This window comes from Cervus elaphus, chromosome 15 (assembly GCF_910594005.1).
Source record: "Cervus elaphus chromosome 15, mCerEla1.1, whole genome shotgun sequence".
Taxonomy (NCBI): domain Eukaryota; kingdom Metazoa; phylum Chordata; class Mammalia; order Artiodactyla; family Cervidae; genus Cervus; species Cervus elaphus.
The window spans coordinates 42,031,616-42,054,067 of NC_057829.1; the positions used below are offsets into that span (position 1 = coordinate 42,031,616).

The window sequence follows — 22,452 nt, forward strand, 5'->3', positions numbered from 1 at the left end:
GAATCCCATGGACAGAGGAGCCTGGCAGGGACTACAGTCAATAGGGTTGCAAAGAGTCAGACATGACTGAAGCAACTTAGCATGCACACACATGTATTAAATATTCACAAATATATATGAGTCTATGGAGTCTATTTTTTGACTATTTTGTTCCACCGAACAATTTATGTATCCCTATACCAGTATCACATTGTTTTAATTACTGTGACTTTGGACAATACTTTGATTATTGCTAAGGCAAACCCTCTCCCTTCCTCACAATTAATTTTTCATTACAAAATATCATGGCTCGTGCATTTACTATTCATTCAGAACATCAGCATCGGTTGGTCAAGTTCCCAGTAAGTTTAACCTTCAGTATTTTATACATTTTATAAAATACATATGTTACATATCCCTATTGCTCAGAGATGCTTTTCCCATTAGAGATATATATCAGAGGTTGGCCAGCTTCTTCTTTAAAAGGTCATGATGATAAATATTTCAGACTTTATGGGCCCTATGATCTCTACCACCTTGCCACTGCCACTGCAGCACAAAAGCAGCTAAGGACAATATACAAAGAAACGGTCCTAGAACTCTATTTACAAAAATAGGCAATAGGTCAGATTTGGCCTGCAGGCTAGTTTGCTGACCCTTGATATAAAGAAAGATTAATTTTTGGTGCATAGATATCTTTTTATCCATACTTCATAATGAGTTTTCTAATACTATACTTGAGTTCACTATTTCTAGGTGGGCAAAATATCGAAACAAAAGATTATATGTTCCAATTTTCTAACACTTATGCCAATTATACCATTTTGTAATCTTATTGCATTGGCTAGATAACTCTAGAGCTGCTGCAGCTGCTAAGTTGCTTCAGTCGTGTCCGACTCTGTGCAATCCCAGAGACGGCAACCCATCAGGCTCCCCCATCTGGGATTCTCCAGGCAAGAATACTGGACTGGCTCGCCATTTCCTTCTCCAATGAATGAAAGTGAGAAGTGAAAGTGAAGTCGCTCAGTCGTGTCCGACTCTTCGCGACCCCATGGACTGCAGCCTACCAGGCTCCTCCGTCCATGGGATTTTCCAGGCAAGAGCACTGGAGTGGGGTGCCATCACCTTCTCCGAACTCTAGAGCAGTACTCACCTATAGTGCTAACAGGAGGTACTGTTTTGTTAATCAGAAGACTATTTTTTCATCTCCAAATGTGATGATGCTTGCTAGTAGTGTTTAAAAAATGTTGAAGTTTCAGATATGATGGTTGCCTCAGATATCTTTTCAGATTCCTTCTAATTCAAATCGTTTCATTATGAGGTCATTAGTTATTAGTTTTTGATTGTGACAGTGGACACAATGGAGTTCCCCACTGAACGATTCATCATCCCATTGCTGACTTATTTAATGAATACTTTCCAATCTTCTGGTTTAGTTACCTGAACTTCAAGACAACATTGAAGAAAATTAATTTTTCCTGGAGATTGAGAAAAAATAAGTGGAAAATGAAACTTATTTGTTTTAAAGTTATGTAAGGTGTTTTCCTTGAAATTTTTCAGTATAAATAAATCACTGAAATGACCTTTGAGTAACAATTGTAAACTTAATTGAAAATTCAATAGTCCTTTAGATAAATTGGAGGTGAAAGGTCCAAAAGAAAAATAAATTGGTAAGACTTACATGAGCATAAAATCTACATTTATTTCTGAAAAGTCTGCATCCAATATATAAATTCACCAAGAACATATGATTTAAACTATGTACTTAAAGTTGAAAGCTAACATGTACATATGTGCTTATATTTAAATGTTCTAAAAGTTCCTCTAAATAAGCATTTATAAACTCATATAGGTGTTAGTGGGAGTTTCATATTCATATCCTAGGCAAAAATTGATTTATTATTCGTATAAAATTTAGTATTTCAATTAGTCAAAAATTTTCAATTCAGGATTCACTTCCCCGAAATGAAATAAAAACAAATGCAATTAGCATTTTCATATTTACTTATTTCTCTGAAAAACTAAAAATTAGTCCAGCTATAAAAATATGAGGCACACATTAAAGAAGAAACATGTTTACCATCAAGAATTGTGGAAATTTTCTTTATATGAACATTTCAAGGTCCAAATAATAAAAATACTTCAGGCAATACATAGTAAATCTTTTAATTTAAATAATAGCATAGAATCCTTTTCAGAAATATTATTGTACATTATATTTATTATTTTACTATGAGAGAAAATTAGTAATATAAATATTAAAAGCCAATCATCAAAATTAATGTTTAGCACAGATTATTATTTACAAAAACAATGTAAATAGGTAAAATGATCAATTCATTTAATATAAATTACATTTCCAGCATTTAATTATTTTTAAAATGAGAAGCATCAATTTTAATTCAATCTCTTCAAGTGTTCATTCAGCTAAGGGAACAAAATAAGCTCTTAAAAATTCAAGACTTACGGATTAATATTAGAAACTTTCTCAGTACAACGCAAAGACTACTCTGATTTCAACTGAATTACATCATACAAAGACATGTATCACCTGCTTTATAGTTTATAATCAAGTATAACTGGTCACTAAAATTCCTTGACAAAAATATCACTGTAATTGTATGAGGCAAAGTCCTATAATAAAATGAATTTAATAATGGCCACATCTTTTAAAAAACAGAATATGGAAGTTTTCATTTTCACAACTATGAATTTGGTTCTCCAAAATCTGGTTCCCAAAGCCAACTTCTAAATGTTATGGCAGAGGTGGGGCAGTAATGGAAATAAATGATTTAATGGAATGCTGAAGAATAAAATAATAATCATAGATTTTAGTTTGAAAAATATATCTGGCGTAACAGATACCTAGAAGTATGTAATAAAGCTTATATCAAGTTTATTGCCCTCTAAAGCTAAAGGGCAGAGATCAAGAGGCAAGTAAAATGTAATGTTTGCTTTTAACAAAGCAGACTAATATGTTAAGTGTTAGGGTGGGATAGGAAAGAACTCAAGAACGGGCAAAAATTTCCTCTTGGACTTTCTACATAAACATCTATTTTAGTTTTGGACTGTTTGCCAGTGTGCTCAAGTGATGGAGAGGAGGAACTCTGCCCACCCATGAAAATGCTTCCCAGACCTTGTCCAGCTGCTCTAGAAAGGCAGCTTGTCCTTTGAGGTCTCCGGGGCTCCACAGGAGTAGAGAACTAAAGGGAAAGGGAATCCAATTTGCATAGAAAGTTGACCCTTTCTAACTGCGTTCTTCAGTGACCTAAGCTATTCAAATACCACCTAAAAGTACAGACTCTAGCTAAAAAACACGGATACGTTATCTGTCTTGAAAATGCTTATAAGAGATCATGATATAATCTTGCGATCTTGTGATTCTGAAAATTCTCTGCTCCCTCCAGCTGTCTTTCCAAATAAAATCTTAAATAATACAGTTTAAATCCTTTACTGGGTTCTGTAATCTCTTCAACCAAATAGACGGAAGTTGTTTTATATAACTTTCATTTCATGGGAAAATATGGGAAGGTATTTGATATTACCTAAGTAAGATCAGTGGGTAAATGCCATTTACCCCAAATCAAATGGTACTGTCTTCAGGGAATTGTCAGAAAGTCAAATGATATACCAAGAAAGCACATTTGTAGAAGCAAAGCCCTTCAAGCACAGCTCGAACATGTTCTTTAAGAGGAGGCTCCAAGTCACTTGCTAATAGTTTCAAGTGTGAGGCAATAGAAGTCTGTCTTACTTTACAGTCCAAAGCTTCTGAAGAACTTCAAGCACAATTTCATAACAAAACATATACTGCTCCTAAACACACACATATATGAAAAACAATGGAATGTTAATTGAATACCAATATCCACTTTCAGAAAAGACATTTGTTATTTTTAACCACAAAGCACCTAAAAAGAGTGCCTTAACCTAAAAAGAAGTGCATTAAAAAGGTTAACATTTAACCAAGAACTTCTTTATATAAATACATTTTTTAAAGCATCAGGAAGATAAACAGTAATAATACAGTCTTTGGTCTAGAATTAGCTAACTGAAGAGGGGGGAATCTGACTCAGTATCAGTCTCTTTATATCTCCATTGGATGAATCAAATTTAAACTTTTTAAAGATGTAGCCTCAGATCTCTTAGGCAACCCTAGTTCAAAGGAAATACTTCATATCACTGAACATTGCCTTAAAAAACCATAAAAAAGATTTAGGGGTACCTGTTTGTTTTCATTATCGATATTCTCTTGACCCTTCAATGATTAGCATAACTAATATCTGTTATATTTATGCTATCTCTTTTATAACATGCCAATGACTGATACTTTAGTTGCAAATAAATGTCCTAAAATTGCCATTCATAAATTTATGGAAAATAACTTTAGATATATTACTTAAATAACATGGCATTATGGACTAAGCATGTGTTTGGGCATTATGAGACTTCAGTTTCAGATTTGGTTCCTACACTTGCTCTCTGACAAAACAAACTTCATTGCTCTGGACTTGAGGTACTTCATCAATAATGTCAGAGCATAACTTATGTTTACCTCAGACAGTGAGAATTCAATGAAATTGTGTAGGTAAAAGAGCTTTACAAATTGTAATGTGCTATACAATGTATGTTACAATGTAATATTCATCCTTATATCATTATTGCTCTTGTGAAAGTTTATGTGGTGTGACTTACCTTTGTTTGGATCATTCCACAACGTTGTTCTCTCATTTGGCCCACTATATTCATGATGTTGAACTGTAACAGGATGACAGTAATTTTGTATTATCCGGAGGGGGAAAACACAAAACCCACAGATGCCTAAGTTGTACGCCACACTTCCTTCCAGTAAAAGATATCTCAAGATTTAACTAGCAAGCTCTCATTTTCAGTCATAGGAACATGTACTATGTTTAACCTAGTCTAGTGGATAAGGAAGACTTGTTCAAATGGGTTTCCAGGAAAAAGCAGGAAGCAATCATTTATAATAAGAAACGTTCTCCAAAAGAAATAACAACAAATTTGCCCCTGTGTATACTTTCTGTTCTCCAAAGGGAGAACTTAAAGCAGCATTGTGATTCTGCAAGAGTCTGAAGCATAGAAAACCTTTCCTGGCCACAACAGTAACACAGCTGTTTCTCATATAAAGAGCCCTCTCAACTCAAATGGAGACCCTGAGCAACAGTTGGCCCAACACCAGATTCTGCACCTGTGCTCAGAGAACAGCACTACCCAGTGTGGTCGCTAAGCTGGTGCAGGTCTGCAAAAGGCTGTTGCTAGACCAAAATGAGATAACTCCAGAAACTGGTAACAAGCGTTTAGAAAATCTTAATGGCAATCTGACAGTGGTGTAGCACCAAGCAGCCTCATCAGTGGAAAAGGATATAGACCAGATCAGGTGTTGTTCAACTTGCTTGAAAAGTCACATGTGGTGCAAGCTGAGGACCAGTCATGTGCAGTAAGACCACGTGAAATTTAAGGTTTGTCAACTGTCAACTATCATCCAAAAGTACATAAAAATCAGAGAAAATTTAAGTATTCCTTTATTTTTATAACTTTTCATTACTATAACTTAAAATTTTAATTAATCCTTTAAATATTTTTATATTGAAATAACTATAGATACATAGTAAGTTGCAAAAAATGTACAGGGATAGTTTGTATCTTTTCATCTAGTATTATACCACCTTATACAACTAGAGTATAATATCAAAACAAGGAAATTGACACTGGTATAATTTACAGCCTTTTCAGATTTTGCCAGTTTTACATGCAATCATTTGTCAGCATAGGCATACATGTATTATTGTATACAAAGTTATCACATGTGAAGATTCATGTAACTGCAACCACAACCAAGATGCATAACTATACCACCTTCCTCCTGTTATCTATTAGAACTACCCACCCACTCCAATCCTCAACCCTTGGCGACCAGTAATCTGTTCTGAATCTCTACAGTTTTGTTGTTTCAAGTGGATTACATAATGAAATCATGTAATATCCAACTTTTTGAGACTTTTTGTCATTGCTAATTGTTTGAGATTCATGCAAATTGAGTATATCAATAGTTCATTCCTTTTTATTACTAAATAGTATTCCACAGTATGGATGTGTTGGAGGACATTTAGGTTTTTTTTCCAGTTTGGGGCAATGATAAATAGATCTGCTATGAACACATACATACAGGTTTTTATGTGAACAGAAGCTTTCATTTCCATGGAATAAACACCCAAGAGTGTTATTGCTAGGATTATATGGTAAGTTTAGTTTAGTTCTGCTTTTGTTTTTTTTTTTTTTTTAAAGAAATTTGAAAACTATTTTCCAGACTGGATATTCCATTTTACATTCATCCCTATAAGCAATGTATGCTGCTGCGGCTCACTTGCGTCTGACTCTTTGAGACCCTGTGGACTATAGCCCACCAGGGTCCTCTCTCCGTGGGATTCTCCAGGCAGGAATACTGGAGTGGGTTGCCATTGCTCCTCCAGGGGATCTTCCTGCCCCAAGGATCAAACCCATGTCTCCTGCATTAGTAGGCAGATTCTTTACCACTGAGCCACCTGGGAAGCATAAGCAATGTGTAACTAATCCAGTTTTTTTTCAAATCTTCATCAGCATTTGGTATTGTCATTTTTTATATTAGCCTTTCTAATCAATATCTAGTGATATTTCATCATGGTTTTAACTTCATTTTGTTGTTGTTGTTCAGTCGCCAAGTTGTGTCCGACTATTCTCAACCCCAAGGACTGCAGTATGCCAGGCTTCCCTGTCCCTCAGCATTTCCTGGAGTTTGTTCAAACTCATGTCCCTTGAGTCAGTGATGCCATCCAACCATCTCATCCTCTGTCGCCCTTTTCTCTTTCTGCCTACAATCTTTCCCAGCAACAGGGTCTTTTCTAATCAATCAGCTGTTTGCATCAGGTGGCCAAAGCACTGAGCTTCAACATCAGTCCTTCCAAAGAGTATTAGGGGTTGATTTCCTTTAAGGAATTGACTGGTTTGAAATCTCTTTGATTTCATTTACCTAAAGACTAATGAAGTTGAGCCTCTTATCATGTGATTGTCATTGATACATCCTTATCATTGAAATTTCATGTCTTTTACCTATTTTCTAACTGAATTGCTTGCTTACTTATAATTTTAAAGTCTTTACAAATTCTAGGTGTGAGACCTTTGTTGGAAATGTGGTTGCAAACAGTTTCTCCAAGTCTGTAGCTTGTCTTTTCATCTACTTCATAGGGTCTTTCACAGAACAAATGATCTGAATTTGCCTTCTCCCTAATATTAGTGATGGCAAGAATGTCTGCTCTGACTACCTGTTTTCAATACAACACTTGAAGTTCCAGGTAGTGCAATAAGACCAGATAAAGAAATAAGAAACAAATGCATTGGGAAGGAAGAGATGTGTGTCTCTACTTACAGCTGGAATGATCATCTATGTAGAAAATCTCAAGGAATCTAAAAACAGAACAAAACAGGGCAAAAAAACCTCTTAGAACCAACAAGTGAGTTCAACAAGATCACAGGATACAAGATCAACATGAAGAAATCAACTGCATTTGTACATACATGTACATACAATGAACATGATAGTAAAAACACAATACCATTTACAGCTTGAAAGAAAATGAATTAAGATACATCTAACAAAACACGTACAGAAGCTGTATGATGAAAATAGCAAAATGCTGATGAAAGAAATCAAAGAAGACCTAAATAAGTTGACATACCACATTCATATTGGAAGATCCAACATAGTAAAATTCGTCTTATCAAAATTCTTCAAGTTTTTTTTTATAAACATAGAAAAGCTAATTTGAAAATGTATATTGAAAGGCACAGACTTATAATAGCTAAAACAATTTTGAAAGAGAAAGAATCACTCTCCCTGTGTTAAGATTTTCTAAATAGCTACAGGAATCCAAAGTGTGGTAATGGCAAAAGGATAGATATATAGATCAGTGAAACAGAATACGGAACTAGAAATAGGCCCCAAACAAATATTCAAAATCATTTCTGACAAACGTGTAAAAGCAATTCAGTGGAGGAAGAATAGCCTTTTCAAAAAAGGAAACTTAATAGCTGGACATCTTTAGGCAAAAAAAAAAAAGTTAACCTTGACTTAAACCTCGCCCCTTATAAAAAACAATTAACTCAAAATGGACTACAGACTTAAATATAAAACATAAAACTACAGAACTTTAAGAAATTACATAGCAAAAATTCTTTAGGACCTAGGCAAGGTGAAGAGTTCTTAAACTTGACACCAAAAGAACGATCCTTAAAAGGAAATATGATAAAAATTCAACTTCATTGAATTTAGAAGCCATTGTTTCTTGGAAGTCTGTTTTATAATTTATAATTTAAGATTAGGCAAATTATGGAAATAAATTTGTATTATTCATTTTTAACCTGAATTTACTGATAGCAAAAGAAGTGTCACTGGATTGTCTTCTCAAGAAAAGCACAGCTTTTCTGAAGATAGCTTTAGTGGTTAACCAAATAATAATAATGGAAGTAATTTCAAAGAAATGAAGACCAAAAGAGTTCATTTTAATTTTACCTAGAATTATGATTCATCATATATTGAGTTTAGAGCATTATTGATTGTGAATTGCTAAAACCACACTTGTATTAATTGCAAAGATGTACTGGCTAACATAGCAAAGAAACCATTAAAATTTACTTGTCACTTACAGAACAAAAGAAATAGGCTTCAAGACAAAAGAATTATTTTAAAGAATACTAAATTTAAAATCTCATGTTCAATATTTCACATGAAACATAAATACTTTGCAGACTTACAAAATAGTGCTTTGAACTGCTAAGATTAAAAACACCTACACAACAACCAGACAATGGTGATAGAAGTCATACTGAAAGTGTTTTATTGAAAATTTGGAGTGAAGGTGTGGCAGAAAAAGATAAAGTCCCATTTTCTAATGAAATCACAGGGTGACAAAGGGACTGGCTAGTGATGCAGAGTGGTACCAACTCACAAAACAAAAGTAGCAAAGTATTTACCATCGCAACTTATTGAATAAGAGCTACTGCTAATATAATGACTCAGTATATGTGTGATTTGAACATGAAGTGATAAGAAGGAAGAATTTTTCCTTTTCTGTTTTATTACTGGCAATCACAACTAACTAATTTTAAACAGCACAAAGTTGCTCACAAATACGGTGTTTCCGGTAGTCATGTATGGATGTGAAAGTTGGACCATAAAGAAAGCCGAGCATCGGAGAACTGATGCTTTTGAACTGTCGTGTTGAAGAAGACTCTTGAGAGTCCCTTGGACTACAAGAAGATCAAACCAGTCAATCCTAAAGAAAATCAGTCCTGAATGTTCATTGGAAGGACTGATGCTGAAGCTGAAATTCCAATACTTTGGCTACCTGATGCAAAGAACTGACTCCTTGGGAAAGACCTTGATTCTGGGAAAGATTGAAGGCAGGAGAAGGGGACAGAGAATGAGATGCTTGAATGGCATCACTGATTCAATGGGCGTGAGTTTGAGCAAGCTCAGGGAGTTGGTGATGGACAGGGAGGCCTGGCGTGCTGCAGTCCACGGGGTTGTAAGGAGTCGGACATGACTGAGCGACTGAACTGAACTGAACTGAATGAACTAATTTTAAACGTCATGAAATTGCAAAGTACTACATTGTCATCAAATGTAATTTGGAGCTTAAGTTTTGCGTAGGATTATATTCTGATAGTAGAACCACAATGATAAGAAAACAGTCTGAGAGAGTCACACAGGTTAAAGAATTTACCCCGAATCTGAGTCAGTTCTAGTAAGGTGGATGAACCTAGAGACTGTTACACAGAGTGAAATAAGTCAGAAAGAGGAAAACAAATATCGTATGTTAACGCATATAAGTGGAATCTAGAAAAATGGTACTGATGAACCTATTTGCAAAGCAGGAATAGAGACACAGATATATAGAACAGACTTGTAGACACAGTGAAGGAAGGAGAGGTTGGGACAAACTGAGTCAGTAGCACTGAAACATATATATTACCATATGTACACCAGATAGCTAAATGGGAAGTTGCTATATAACACAGGGAGCTCAACTTGGTACTCTGTGACAACCTAGAGTGGTAGGATGGGGCGGTGGGTGGGAGAGAGGTTCAAGAAGGAGGGTACATATATATACTTAAGACTGATTCATGTTGTTGTATGTCAGAAACCAATACAACATTGTAAAGCAATTATCCTCCACTTAAAAACAAATTTTTAAAAATAGTCTTGCCACCAAAAAAAAGCAAAACAAAAACCAAAGAACCCCTTCTGAATGAACAAGACAGTGTGTTTAGTGATATGGTAAGTATTTTTTATTTTGTGAAGGTTAATGTGTTAAATTTTGGACTATTCACTTCATTACATGATAATATGGTAACTGATATTTAACAACTGTTACTGTATGCTGAAGATGGTTAGAGGGGAAAGTTCTACTGAGAATGTTTCAACTACAGAACAATCTCAGTTTTTCGTCAAGAGAAGAGCCAGCTTATTCTCAGTGTTTTAAGGATATTTAAGCAAGCTTACTTAAAAATAAAACTGACTATAAAATAACAGTAAAAAGAAATAAATCATTACATTTTCTCAGACCTTCATATGCTTTAGAGTTATAATTGATAAACTAATCTTAAAATGTCAGTCACACATGGCTGATAAGCAGCTTGTAGCATGTAAGACTCCCTGTGTGAGTTACACAACACACAAACTGGTCTGCATCCTGTTTACCAAGACCAACCCACTGTCATGCTCTTGGATGTCTCTGAAATACATCAAACTGCTTTGAAAAGTTTCTAAATGCTTACTCTAAATTTCAGAAAACTTATCTTTCTGCAAATAACAAACATTCACAGATTGGTGCTGGTCCAAGACCATACTTTGAGTACCTCTGGTGGACAAAACTTCTGAAAAGAGTGGAGATGGGCATCAGTAAGGATACCGGACATCTCAAGCCTCTAATGGAAAGCCAATAAGCCAACAATGGATGCATTTCCTATTTCTGAACCACTTTCCGTCAAATCTAAGCATCCTTAATGGTAAAATACATCACTATTTCACATACTGCTAAGAAAAACACTGTCATTTAAGCTGACAGATGACTTATTATAAAGCACATTTTGAGTTTAAAAAAGGTATAACGACAGGGGGAAAAAGTGCTCCTTAGAAGCATAAAATACAATATTTATAGTTTTTACAATTTCTATAAGGTATATAAAATAAGAAAAAATATAAACAAATTAATTATGGTGAAGAATGTATAAAATAAAAATTATGCTAATGTATTTTCTGTTAAAAGGATAAAACAACATTAATTACAGGAACAGGTAACATCAGATTCATAGTACTGAAATTTTCAGCATTTTTTAGTTTTTTTTGTCTTTTTTTTTTGACCACCCAGTTTATATTCATTGTAATAAAACTCTCAGTTTGCTTTAGGAAACCGTTACTTTTTTATTCTCAACCTCATAGCTTAGAGTAGTCCTGACTGACCTTAATGGACCAGCATCTCCCACAGTCGTTAGTTTAGGGAAAGGGCTATAACTGAATCAGGAACAGGGAAATGCTAGGAGATATTGGCTCAAGCTTCTGAGAAGAAGAGACTTCCTCTGTCTCTATCCTTTAAAGAGTCCCTGGTAGAGGCCATTTTTCTATCCCTGACATAATGAGATCTTAGGATGGAAACATGTAGAACTTACGCAACCAATTTGTTGTCATAGGGGAGACCTGGTCACTGTTGGAGTATAACTATATATAGCCTGATAGAGCAGTGATTTAACATTTATGCTGATAATAAGATAACCGCAGAATTTGCCTATCAGGACAAATGCCTCCCAGCCCTTGTTGCCTTATGACTGAGCTGTGGACTTTTCTATTCCTTGGAGACATGGTGAGAGGCACCACCCTCCCCAACCCAAGTGCCTGCTAAGTAAACAAATGTCTTCCCCTCCTCACTTCTGCAGCACAGGGGAAAGCAGTTCAGTAAAAGCAGGCCTTCTGGGGCACAAATCTAAAGTCATGTCCCCAATTAATCAATCATAAAGGTAACAGTAAAGTCACTACATGTCTAATTCCTGTGTCTGTCTCTTAGCTGGTTCCAAATTTAGGAAGAAAGTAAAGAATTGTTAATGGTTGACTCAAACCCAGCAATATTATTATCCTTATTTTATGTATAAGAAAACTAGATTTCAGAGAAAATGAGCAATTTGTACAAAGTCACCAAAATCTAAAGTGTGTGGCAAACTAGCAGTCAGACCCAGGGACCTCTCATTAACTCTGAGGTCTACTTTTTCCCCCAATGTGCTCACATGCATGTATTTCTATTCATTAAAACCAGACACACTTTGGCCCATCCCCAGTGACCCACTGGTTAAGAATCCATGTTTTCACTGCAAAGAGCATAGGTTTGACCCCTGGTCAGGGACACCACATGTTGTGCAGTGCAACCAAAAAATAACTAAATAGGCACACATCATTGACAGTCTTTAACAAGACTCTAAAAACTGTTTATGTGGGTGGAAGGAAGAAAAGAAAAATGAATTCATATTTACTGTGCACTTATTGCACTCCAGATATTGTCTGAAGCCATTCATTTGCATTATGTATTTAGTTTAATCCTCAGAACCACCTCCAAGAACCTGCAGCAGTTAAGTGAGAAGCAGGTATCCAAAGCTGACATGCTTTCTATTGACTCAGTTGCTCTGGAAGGCCAAATATTAGTCTCCAGCTATGAGAAGGCTGTTAAAAGCACAGTGTTTACTAACAGCATCCGTGTATCTGCTGAATTCATACACTTACTGAAAAGTTCTTTTCAATGGCACAGAATACAACATCCACACACAGGAACACCCCTGTCCGGCCCACGCCTGCACTGCAGTGAACAACGATGGGTCCTGTGAGGTGGCTCTTCCTCACGTAACGAACATACTTTATAAAACCTTCTGCTGAAGTAGGAGTGCCATGGTCTGGCCAGTTGGTGAACTGCAAGTGTTTTACAAAGTGACTAGCTCCAGTCTGTGTGGGCGGGGGTGGGGAGGGAGAGAGACAGGGAAGGGGAGACAGAGAAGAGAGATTTATCAATTTCTCATATTAGAGATCTTCTTTTAATTTATAATATGCCATAAATAGTAATAATAATGGCTATGTGGTAATACAATAATAAAAATAAGACTACTAACAGGTAACATGAATTTAGGACTTACTCTGTAGGAACGGTACTAAAGACTTCACACGCATTATTCTCATTTAATCCTCACATCAGCCCTGGGGTGGCAGACACTGTGTTATCCTCATTTTACAGAAGAAAAACTAAGAATGTGAGTGATTGATAGATGTATGCTAGGTCAGGCTCATATGTTTAGAGCTGGGACAATAGTGTAGTCTTTCCAAATCTAATGCTACCAATTTTCTTCTGCACCATGAGAATGCAGAAGAAACCAAACAAACCAGGAATCCAAAACAGTGAAAAATGAGCTAACATGTTAGGAATAATATAGAAAAGCCAAGATATATCTTGGCTTAAATATTATGATGTGCTGTGCTTAGTCGCTCAGTCGTGTCCAACTCTTTGCGACTCCATGGACTGTAGCCCGCCAAGTTCCTTGGTTCATGGGGATTCTCCAGACAGGAATACTAGAGTGGACTGCCATGCCATCGTCCAGGGGATCTTCCCAATCCAGGGATATAACCGAGGTCTCCCACATTACAGGTGGATTCTTAATAGTCTGAGCCACCAGAGAAGCCCAAATATGATACTAAATTTAATTAAAACAGGTAGGTGCTATCAAGTTGCTTAATCGGGGTTTGATGGGAGGCAGTCTCCACTGGCAACCAGGACAGGGTGGTTAATGACCATGTGAGTAGACTTTGGTCCTTATTCTTTCGCTGAGCCCCCTGAAAGTGGAGTTATGGAACTCTCCCTGGGGTTGACAGATAAAATGCTTTGAGTTTACCCATCATTATTCCAGAGGGTTCACCCCTTCCCCAATGTGGAACCCTTGTTTTACTTCACTGGGCACTCTTGTGAAAAAATTCAGGAAGGATTTCTCACTCCTCTACTTCTCCTTAATGCACCACTTATTTTCCTAAGTTCCAAATAAAAATACCATTTTCTATGACGTTAGAAAATAGAAAGACTCAAGTTTGAATCATTGGTACGTGAAATTGGATGCGGCAAATGATGCTTAAAAATCGTGTGAAGGAACCAAATTGAGGATAGATCTCACTCCATCACATATTTCAGGAATTACATCTTTCCTACACTGTTGACCACTGAGAATCTGCACAAAGGTGGGCATCACTGCTTTCCTGACCCAGTACCATGAGGCAGATTCTTCAAACATCAGCCCCATGGTTTTGAGGTCTGGGAACATCAGCCCAAAGGCCACCATCCTAGATCCTTTTGCCAACTCCACAGGTGGACCTGAACATTTGAAACTTTTCAGACAAGATCATTCCTCTGGGCCTTCCACCTGACCTGTATTCTCCAAGCATGCTGTCCTTCTCCTGCCATAGCACGTTATTACATGTCATTTAGAACTGGTGTCTTCGTTCCCCACTAGACTGTGAGTACTCTAAGAGTTGAGACTGTGTCTGTTTTCTATCTCCAGCATCTGACACAGTACTTGGTTCATATCAGGGAATCAAGTGTTAGGAGAGTGAGGCATCAGACAAATCCTTGGGTGTACAGAGCAAACACAGGGCCTAGCACACAGCTAGCAAGCCAGACATCAATGTCCAACATTATTATTCTTGGCCTCCCTGGTCACACCACTGTGTACCTTGATCCTCATGCTCCTCAATTCTATCTTTCTGTCTCTCTCCCGACTTTATCTCTTCAACATTTCCCTTCTTACTCAGACCCCCAGTTCAGTTCAGTTGCTCAGTCGTGTCCGACTCTTTGCCATCCCATGGACTGCAGCACACCAGGCTTCCCTGCCCATCACCAACTCTGTGAGCTTGCTCAAACTCATGTCCATCGAGTCAGTGATTCCATCCAACCATCTCATCCTCTGTCATCCCCTTCTCCTCCTGCCTTCAGTCTTCCCCAGCATCAGAGTCTTTTGCAATGAGTCAGTTCTTTGCATCAGGTGGCCAAAGTATTGGAGTTTCAGCTTCAGCATCAGTCGGTCCAATGAATATTCAAGACTGATTTCCTTTAGGATGGACTGGTTTGATCTCCTCAGGCCCCCATGCTACAGTAAACTCTTGGAAGGCATCATCACTTCCCTAAATGCTTCTTCTACTTCCTTGCCTAGCCTCCATGGGTACTACACTCTGCGGTTCTCTCTAATCCAGGCCACCTATTCTCCTGTGTTCCAGGTACTACAGAGTCTAGAGATTAGTTGCATACTCCTTGCTGCCCAACACAATTTCCAATTCATTATTTCTTCTCCTTGTACAAAAACCCCACTTCTTTTTAAGTTTCATACCTCTTAACTTCGTCTTCTCATCACTATCACCTTACCACAGATTCTGACAGGGCAAATTTGGGATCTCAACAGCCAAACAGACACTCTAGCCTCACATTTTTATTTCTCTCTTACAGAGGAGACCATTCATGTTTTCTAGTCCTCACAATGTGTTTACTCCTTGGACTCACCATCACCTATAATGGCCAGTATAAAAAATCTTCCAGTTCTTAGATTCCACCATCATTTTCTGAGCAGAAACTCTTATGCTATCACTTTATCTGTCCTTCACCTCCAACAATGTGACTAGATGGAATTCTTCTGCCATTGATGTCCTCTATTTCCTCCTAGCTGCTGATTCCATTCATCTCCCTAAGTTTAGACTTATGACTGATTATCTAAATCATTCTCTTACCAAACTGTCATCTCCATTCATCCTTTGAATCTTGCCACATATCCTGAGCAACATCCCTCCCTGAATCAGTTCCATAATCTCTGCTCAGGAATCCCATGGTTAGGAAAAAAAAAAATCACATAGTTGCATATTTTTTTTTCTCTTTTTTTTTTATTCTTCTTTTTTTTCTTGCTCCCCCCCCCCCATAGTTGCATATTTTATTGTTATTGCAAATTATGGGTTCCAACCTCAGCACCTTCAGCAACCTTTTCCTGATCATTGCCTGTGCTCCAATCAACTTCTTTGGTGATGATTCCAAATCTCATCACTCTTCAAGTTTCCAATTTAACTCCCACCACCTTCATTCTTATAGAACACATGTATCACCTACTTGCTAGTCAAATCCACTTAGAGCAATGTAACATCACTTTCTCCTATAAATCATTCCTTTGCTATTTTCCGAGTCTGTTAGAGCAAGAAATGAATTGTTCTATGGATTATTCTAGACCAATACTTCCCAATATTACTTTCTTCAAGGATGGGCTGCCCATATGGTAGTCACTAGTAATATGTGATTAAACACTAGAAGTGTGGCTATTGCAAGTGAGGAACTAAATTTGGTATTTTATGTAAGTTTAAATGATTTAAATCTAAAACAGTCAAATGTGGCTATCACATTGGACAGCATAATTTTTGAACACTCCTTATCAGTCACAAGTCCTAAGTCATATAAAGTCTGCCAATTTTATCGGAAAAGCATCAAAGTCCTTGCTTTCTATCTAGTTGCTAGTTGCCCTAAGTTGATCACATACCCTTCTTACTAAAATTCTTCAATGTCTCCTAATTATCTTCATAATAAAGTTTGTGCTCCTTAGCTGAAATCCAAAACATTTCATGTTCTGGCTTTCTCTACTTACTTTCTATAGCCTCATCTCATCTCTCATTCCTCCCTGGTATTTGAATTTTTACATTCCAGAAACTCTTAACTACTTACATCTCTCTGTACATATGTCCCATGCTATTTTATACCTTCATCATCTACTTACTGTTTTCATTTTTCTCACTTGGGTAAATTCTCAATACAGATGTCACCTCCTCTAGCAAATCATCTGCCCAAACCCAAAGAGAACCTCCTTTCTGCACCCCATACAGATCTCAATATTACCATCCATTGAGCACAGTAACTGCAAGTACCAGTGAGTGCACCGAACAATTTGCTACTCAGTAAGGAGCACCATGCCTAGCCCAGTGATTATCAGCATATGTTAAGGACTTCATCGTATCTGTCCCTCTCAGCAGAGGTAGCCAAAGTACACCCCAGGATTAGGCAACGTCCAATACTCTTTCTCAACCACCCCAACTCCACTTTTCAATTATTTCATCTCTCCAGTCAGAGTTTGGTTAGGCAGAAGAAGAAATGGTGTTGTCTTAGTTTCTGGTACCAGGGAGAAGTAAAAAAAAAATTACTTTAAACAAGTGTCCCCAGCTATGGCCCACCTGACTTCTAACTTCCTATCCTGACGTGTGCATATATAAGGAAATATATATCTAATGCTGATTTTATTTTTTTAACTTACAGACTTCTTGACAACTTGAAACAATCGAATGATGAAATACTGAAGTATTTGGTAGTTCTCCAGGAAGATATGACAGCTTTTCAATTTCAAAGGTTTCTTCACAGAAATAGGCCAGTAATGGTGGCATTTGGTAACTCCACGTTCTTTCTCTTTGGTTATCATGGCAATAACATTAGAGTTATTTTCCAAAATCATTTGCCAAAAGTCATTCGTGGTAGTTGGCAGTGGTCCTTGGGTAGCAATATAGTAATACTCTTCTCCAGAATTGACTATTTTAATATAACTGGCATTGATGTAATCCTTGTTTTCTCCAAGAGGAACACGTGTTGAATCATCTATTACAAAAACAGAAACATGTAGCAGATAAAGGAAAAGCAGGATATGCAATACATGCAGATTTCATGAAATCATTTCACTCTTTGACCAATAGAAAAGATAGCATAGGAGTTTCTAGAAATATACAATTAGGGTAAGGTTTTTTAAAAAAAATCTGTTTCTACTAAAAAGAGAAGAATGCCATCAGTATCCAGACACCTTGAGAGATTTCTGTTACATATGTCACGAGTAGGAATAGGCCAAGAGAGGTATCTCCTAGCATATAACTAAACACACCAAAGGAGGAGCCCTCTGACGGAGCAAGTGGATGAATGGCATTCTCCTACAAATCCAGAGAACCTCAAAGCTCAGAGCAGCAGCAGCCAGAAAGGAACTAATGTTTTTGAAAAAAAAAAGATTGGGATAGTTGAGTAGATACAAATTCTATGATTATTAGAATTCTATCAACTCCCTGCACACAAAGTAGCCTATCTTTTATGTCCATTCTCAGATTTCACCTGGTGAAGTAGCATGCTCATCAAAGCAAAAGTATTGTGGCAAAAGGATGCTACAAAGGGGATTTGCTCAAAATATGGATTATTATTAACAAATATGAGAGGGGAAAAGCCAATAACATGGCTCACTAATAAACCCCACTGGCCCAGGAACCCTCTCTTCACTTTACGTAGACACCTGGAGCTCTGGTTCCACCACTGCTCCCACAGAGAGAATAAAAAGAGGGTCTTTCCCTGCCATGCCGTGGTCTCACCAGCAGCTCCTCCCTAGTACTCAAGTCAGGAGGCCCACTCATCTACCAAAAACACTATGACCAAGATCTCTCAACAGGGCTTACACCAGTTCTGACAGAACCTTTCTCAAATTAAAAAATAGCAAACATAAATCTCTCCTTGTAAATATGAATAGACAAAACAATCACTAGATATATAAAGATACCTAGTACTCCACAAAAGGATACCATTCTGAGAAATCACAGCAAATGTCTTCCTTTCTATAAGATAAGAATACTTTAAGAATTCTTATTTGTATTTTAAATGAAATCTGAGCAAACATTATTTTATTATTTAAAAGGATGATATACATATATATGCATGTTTATTGACATAAATTTGTTACATTTTTAAATTACAAAGGAGGTAAAAGGGCATTAAACTGAGATCTTTCATCATATATATGTATATATACATATATGTCATATATAAGAGCTTCTCTGGTAGCTCGGAAGTAAAGAATCTGCCTGCCAATGCAGGAGATGTGGGCTCGATTCCTGGGTGGGGAAGATTCCCTGCAGAAGGAAATGACAACCCACTCCAGTATTCTTGCCTGAAAAATCCCATGGACACAGAAGACTGGCAGGCTACTGGCAGTTCATGGGGTCACAGAGTCTGACACGACTGAGCACAACACAGCACAGCGTTTATCAAAATGCTAGTAGGGACTGTTTTATTATCTAAATTTTTACAGTAAATATGTACCACTTTATAGTAGAAAGTAACTTTTTATTTTCAAAGGGGGAATTTAATAAGTAAAAATTAAACAATCTAAAGCAATAAAAGCTTGCTTTCAAATAAAAACCACAATTTATCAATTAAAAATCCCTAAAGTGAGAAGCAAACAGAAAAACAAATTAGTAATTTAGAATACAGCTTAAGGAATTTTCCCAGAATCAAAAAAAATAGATGAAAAAAAGGACAATAATTATTAAAATACTGAAGGATGCAGAACACACAAAGGGAATACATAAAAGGAAAGGATTTCAGAAACAAACTATACAACACAGGCATACCTCGGAGACCACACAGGTTTGGTTCCGGACCACCACAATAAAGGGACTATCGCAATAAACAAGCCACATCAATTTTTTTGTTCCCCAGAGCATATAAAAGTTATGTTTACACTATACTGTAGTCTGGTAAATGTGCAATAATATAATGTTTATATAAAACGAAGTACTTAATTATGAAATACCCTACTGCTAAAAAAATGCTAACCATCATCTGAGGCTGCAGCAAGTTGTAATCTTTTTGCAATAGTAACGTTACAGATCACTGACAGTAGATCACTGTAACAGATACAATAATAATGAAAAAGTTTGACATATTGCAGAAATTTCCAAAACATGACACAGAGACAGGAAGTAAGGAAATGCTGTTGGAAAAATGGTGTTCAACACAGAGTTGTCACAAACTTTCAATTTATAAAAAAACATAGTATCTGCAAAGCACAATAAAGTGTAGCACTATAAAACCAGGTATGCTTGTATTTAGCAGGAAAGAAATAGCTCTGGTGGCCATAGGAGAAATGTGGTGGTGGTGGTTTAGTCTCAGTTCCCCTCAAAAAGAGAATTCAGTGCAAACACGCAAGCCATGCATCACCTCATCTGAACTTCAAAACAGTCCTTTGAAGAGTCATATTATTATTCATGCCTTTCAGATAAGGAATCTTTATTCAAAGTACCTAAGTCATTTGTTCCATATTATGCAGCAATTCTTCTAGACTCCATAATCTACAAATAATTCCATGATTTGCTGCCCTTCGAGGAAGACTCAAGTTTTCAGGTGGAAAGTCCTTACCAAATACCAGATGCCATTAATGAAGAGAGCCACCAGAAGTGAGACCAGCAGAGCATAAGGTTACAGTGACAGGAAGCAAAAATTGTGTTAGTAGATCACTAGCAGTAACAGTGAGGCTTCCCTGGTGGCTCAGACGGTAAAGAATCTGCCTGCAATGCAGGAGACGGGGTTTCGATCCTTGAGGTGAGAAGATGCCCTGGAGAAGGGAATGGCTACCCACGCTACAGTCCATGGAATCACAGAGAGTCAGACACAACTAAGCGACTTTCAGCTTTCACTTCAAAGGTGACAGTGCCTGGGGCCACTGTCATTTCCATCCCTTGACTCCTGATTCCTGGCTGTGGCAGAAATAGCATCATGTATTGGGCCCTAATTTGGAGCAAATATAACCTCTTGGCGAACACTGCTCCAACACTGTGAGGTACTGCCACCTAGCTGGCACCGTTACTGTGTCTACAAAAGGTCATTCCGCTGCTCTATCAAGCCAGCTGCCGCAGAATGATGAGGAGTGTGTCAAGACCAGTGAATTACATAATCATGGGCCCACTGCCACAAATAATTTGCCTCTAAGTGAGTTCCTTGATCAGAAGCAAGGCTGTGTGGACTACCATGATGGTGGTAAGGCATTCTTCAGGTCCATTTGGTAGATTAGGTAGAAGTTTGGATACAGGAAAGGCAAATCCATATCGTGTCTGTTTTAGTAAGCAAAAAAGCATTGTTCCTTCCATGACAGAAGCAATTCAATGTAATCAACCTGTCATCAGGTAGCTAGGGGGCTGATCACACTTGGAAACGGTGTCATATTAGGGCCTCAGTGTCGGTCTCTGCTACTGGCAGATTGGGCACTCAGAAATGGCCATAGCAAGGTCAGCCTGGTGAGGAGAAGTCCATGTTGATGACTCCATGTATAGCCTCTATTCCTGCCAGCAAGTCTACTTTATTCATTAATCCATTGGATAAGAACAGGAGTATTTGAGAAAGAGGCTGACTAGTATCCACAGAATAGGTCATCCTATTCACTTGATTGTTAAAACCTCTTCTTAAATCACCCTTCAATGAACATTCACAAAAGACACAAATATATTCATGGTTTTGCCCTTTCAGAGAGATCTACACACACTTATCTCTCCCAGATTTCCTTGTGATCAACTTCCCAGTTATGTTTCTTCTAAGTCTCTGACCATCCAGCCAAACAGCTGACCACAGCCCATGAATTAATAAAGATTTGTACCTCTGGCCATTTCTGCTTCCAAGCAAAATGAACAACCAAGTACACTGCTGAAAGTTCTACCAACTGAGAGGATTTCCCTTCACCACTGTCTTTCAGGCATGTCCCAAAAAAGGCACTGTAGTGCAGCTGCTATCTACTTTTAGGAGGTGCCTGCATATCATGCAGAACCATCTGTTACCTGGGCCCAGTCTTCCTGTCCTTGGTCAAATGATCATAGGGAACTTGTCATGAAGCCACAGGTGCAGGCTGGGAAAGAGAAGGTAATACAGCAGAAGAGGGGGATTATGGCCACTTCATGGAACTTGTTAGTACCTTCAGAGTTTTTAGGGAAATTATTTCAGTAGCTACTATGAGTAGATGGGAGCAGAGGCAGTGAAGAAGACAGAAACTAGCTGAGAGAGAAAGCAGACTCAATCTAAGTTAGCAGCAGTGGGAATCAAGAGATGCGGGAGGACTCTTGAGGTATTAAGAAGGTAGAATTGAAAGGACTTTGTGACCACTTTGGATACTGCAGGTGACTCGGGTTCTCTGGCTTGAACAAATGAGTGGTTAAACTAAATAAGGTACAGAATAAAGAAGGTCGTTTTGTAGGAAGAAAAATGGTAATTTAATTTGGAAAATTTTTTTGACTTTGAAAGGAATGTGAGGCATAAAAATGAGATTTCCATCCTAAGAGTAAAATTGTGTTGCTTTGTTTCTGCTCTTTGGAAGGTCTGAGACAGATGAATCTGTAACTGGGTGGGGAAGAAACTAGCCCTAGAAAGCAATGAGTATGTCTTTGGCAACAATCAAAGGGAAGCCTCCTGTTGGAGGGTAGATTGGCAGCTTTATTGTTCAGGACAAAGGATATAAATAGTACCATTGTATTTGTGTGTCTAAACAAAATGATCAGGGAAGGTGGTAAGGGCTTAGGGTAGCAAAAGTGAAAGATGT

The 22,452-nt window shown here is 37.4% G+C and overlaps 1 protein-coding gene across 1 annotated transcript in view; it reads right to left on the reverse strand.

The window, feature by feature from the left end:
* Positions 1–2,536: 2,536 nt before the first annotated feature.
* PTPN20 (protein tyrosine phosphatase non-receptor type 20) overlaps positions 2,537–22,452 on the reverse strand; it is a 30,505-nt gene continuing 10,589 nt past the window's right edge. Inside the window, exons 6-9 of the mRNA XM_043924756.1 lie at positions 17,383–17,717; positions 12,800–13,015; positions 4,672–4,734; positions 2,537–3,792 (exon numbers count right to left, since the gene is read on the reverse strand). Coding sequence (XP_043780691.1) covers positions 3,727–3,792; positions 4,672–4,734; positions 12,800–13,015; positions 17,383–17,717 — 680 coding nt within the window. The 3' untranslated portion in view covers positions 2,537–3,726. The remainder of the gene's footprint in view (positions 3,793–4,671; positions 4,735–12,799; positions 13,016–17,382; positions 17,718–22,452) is intronic.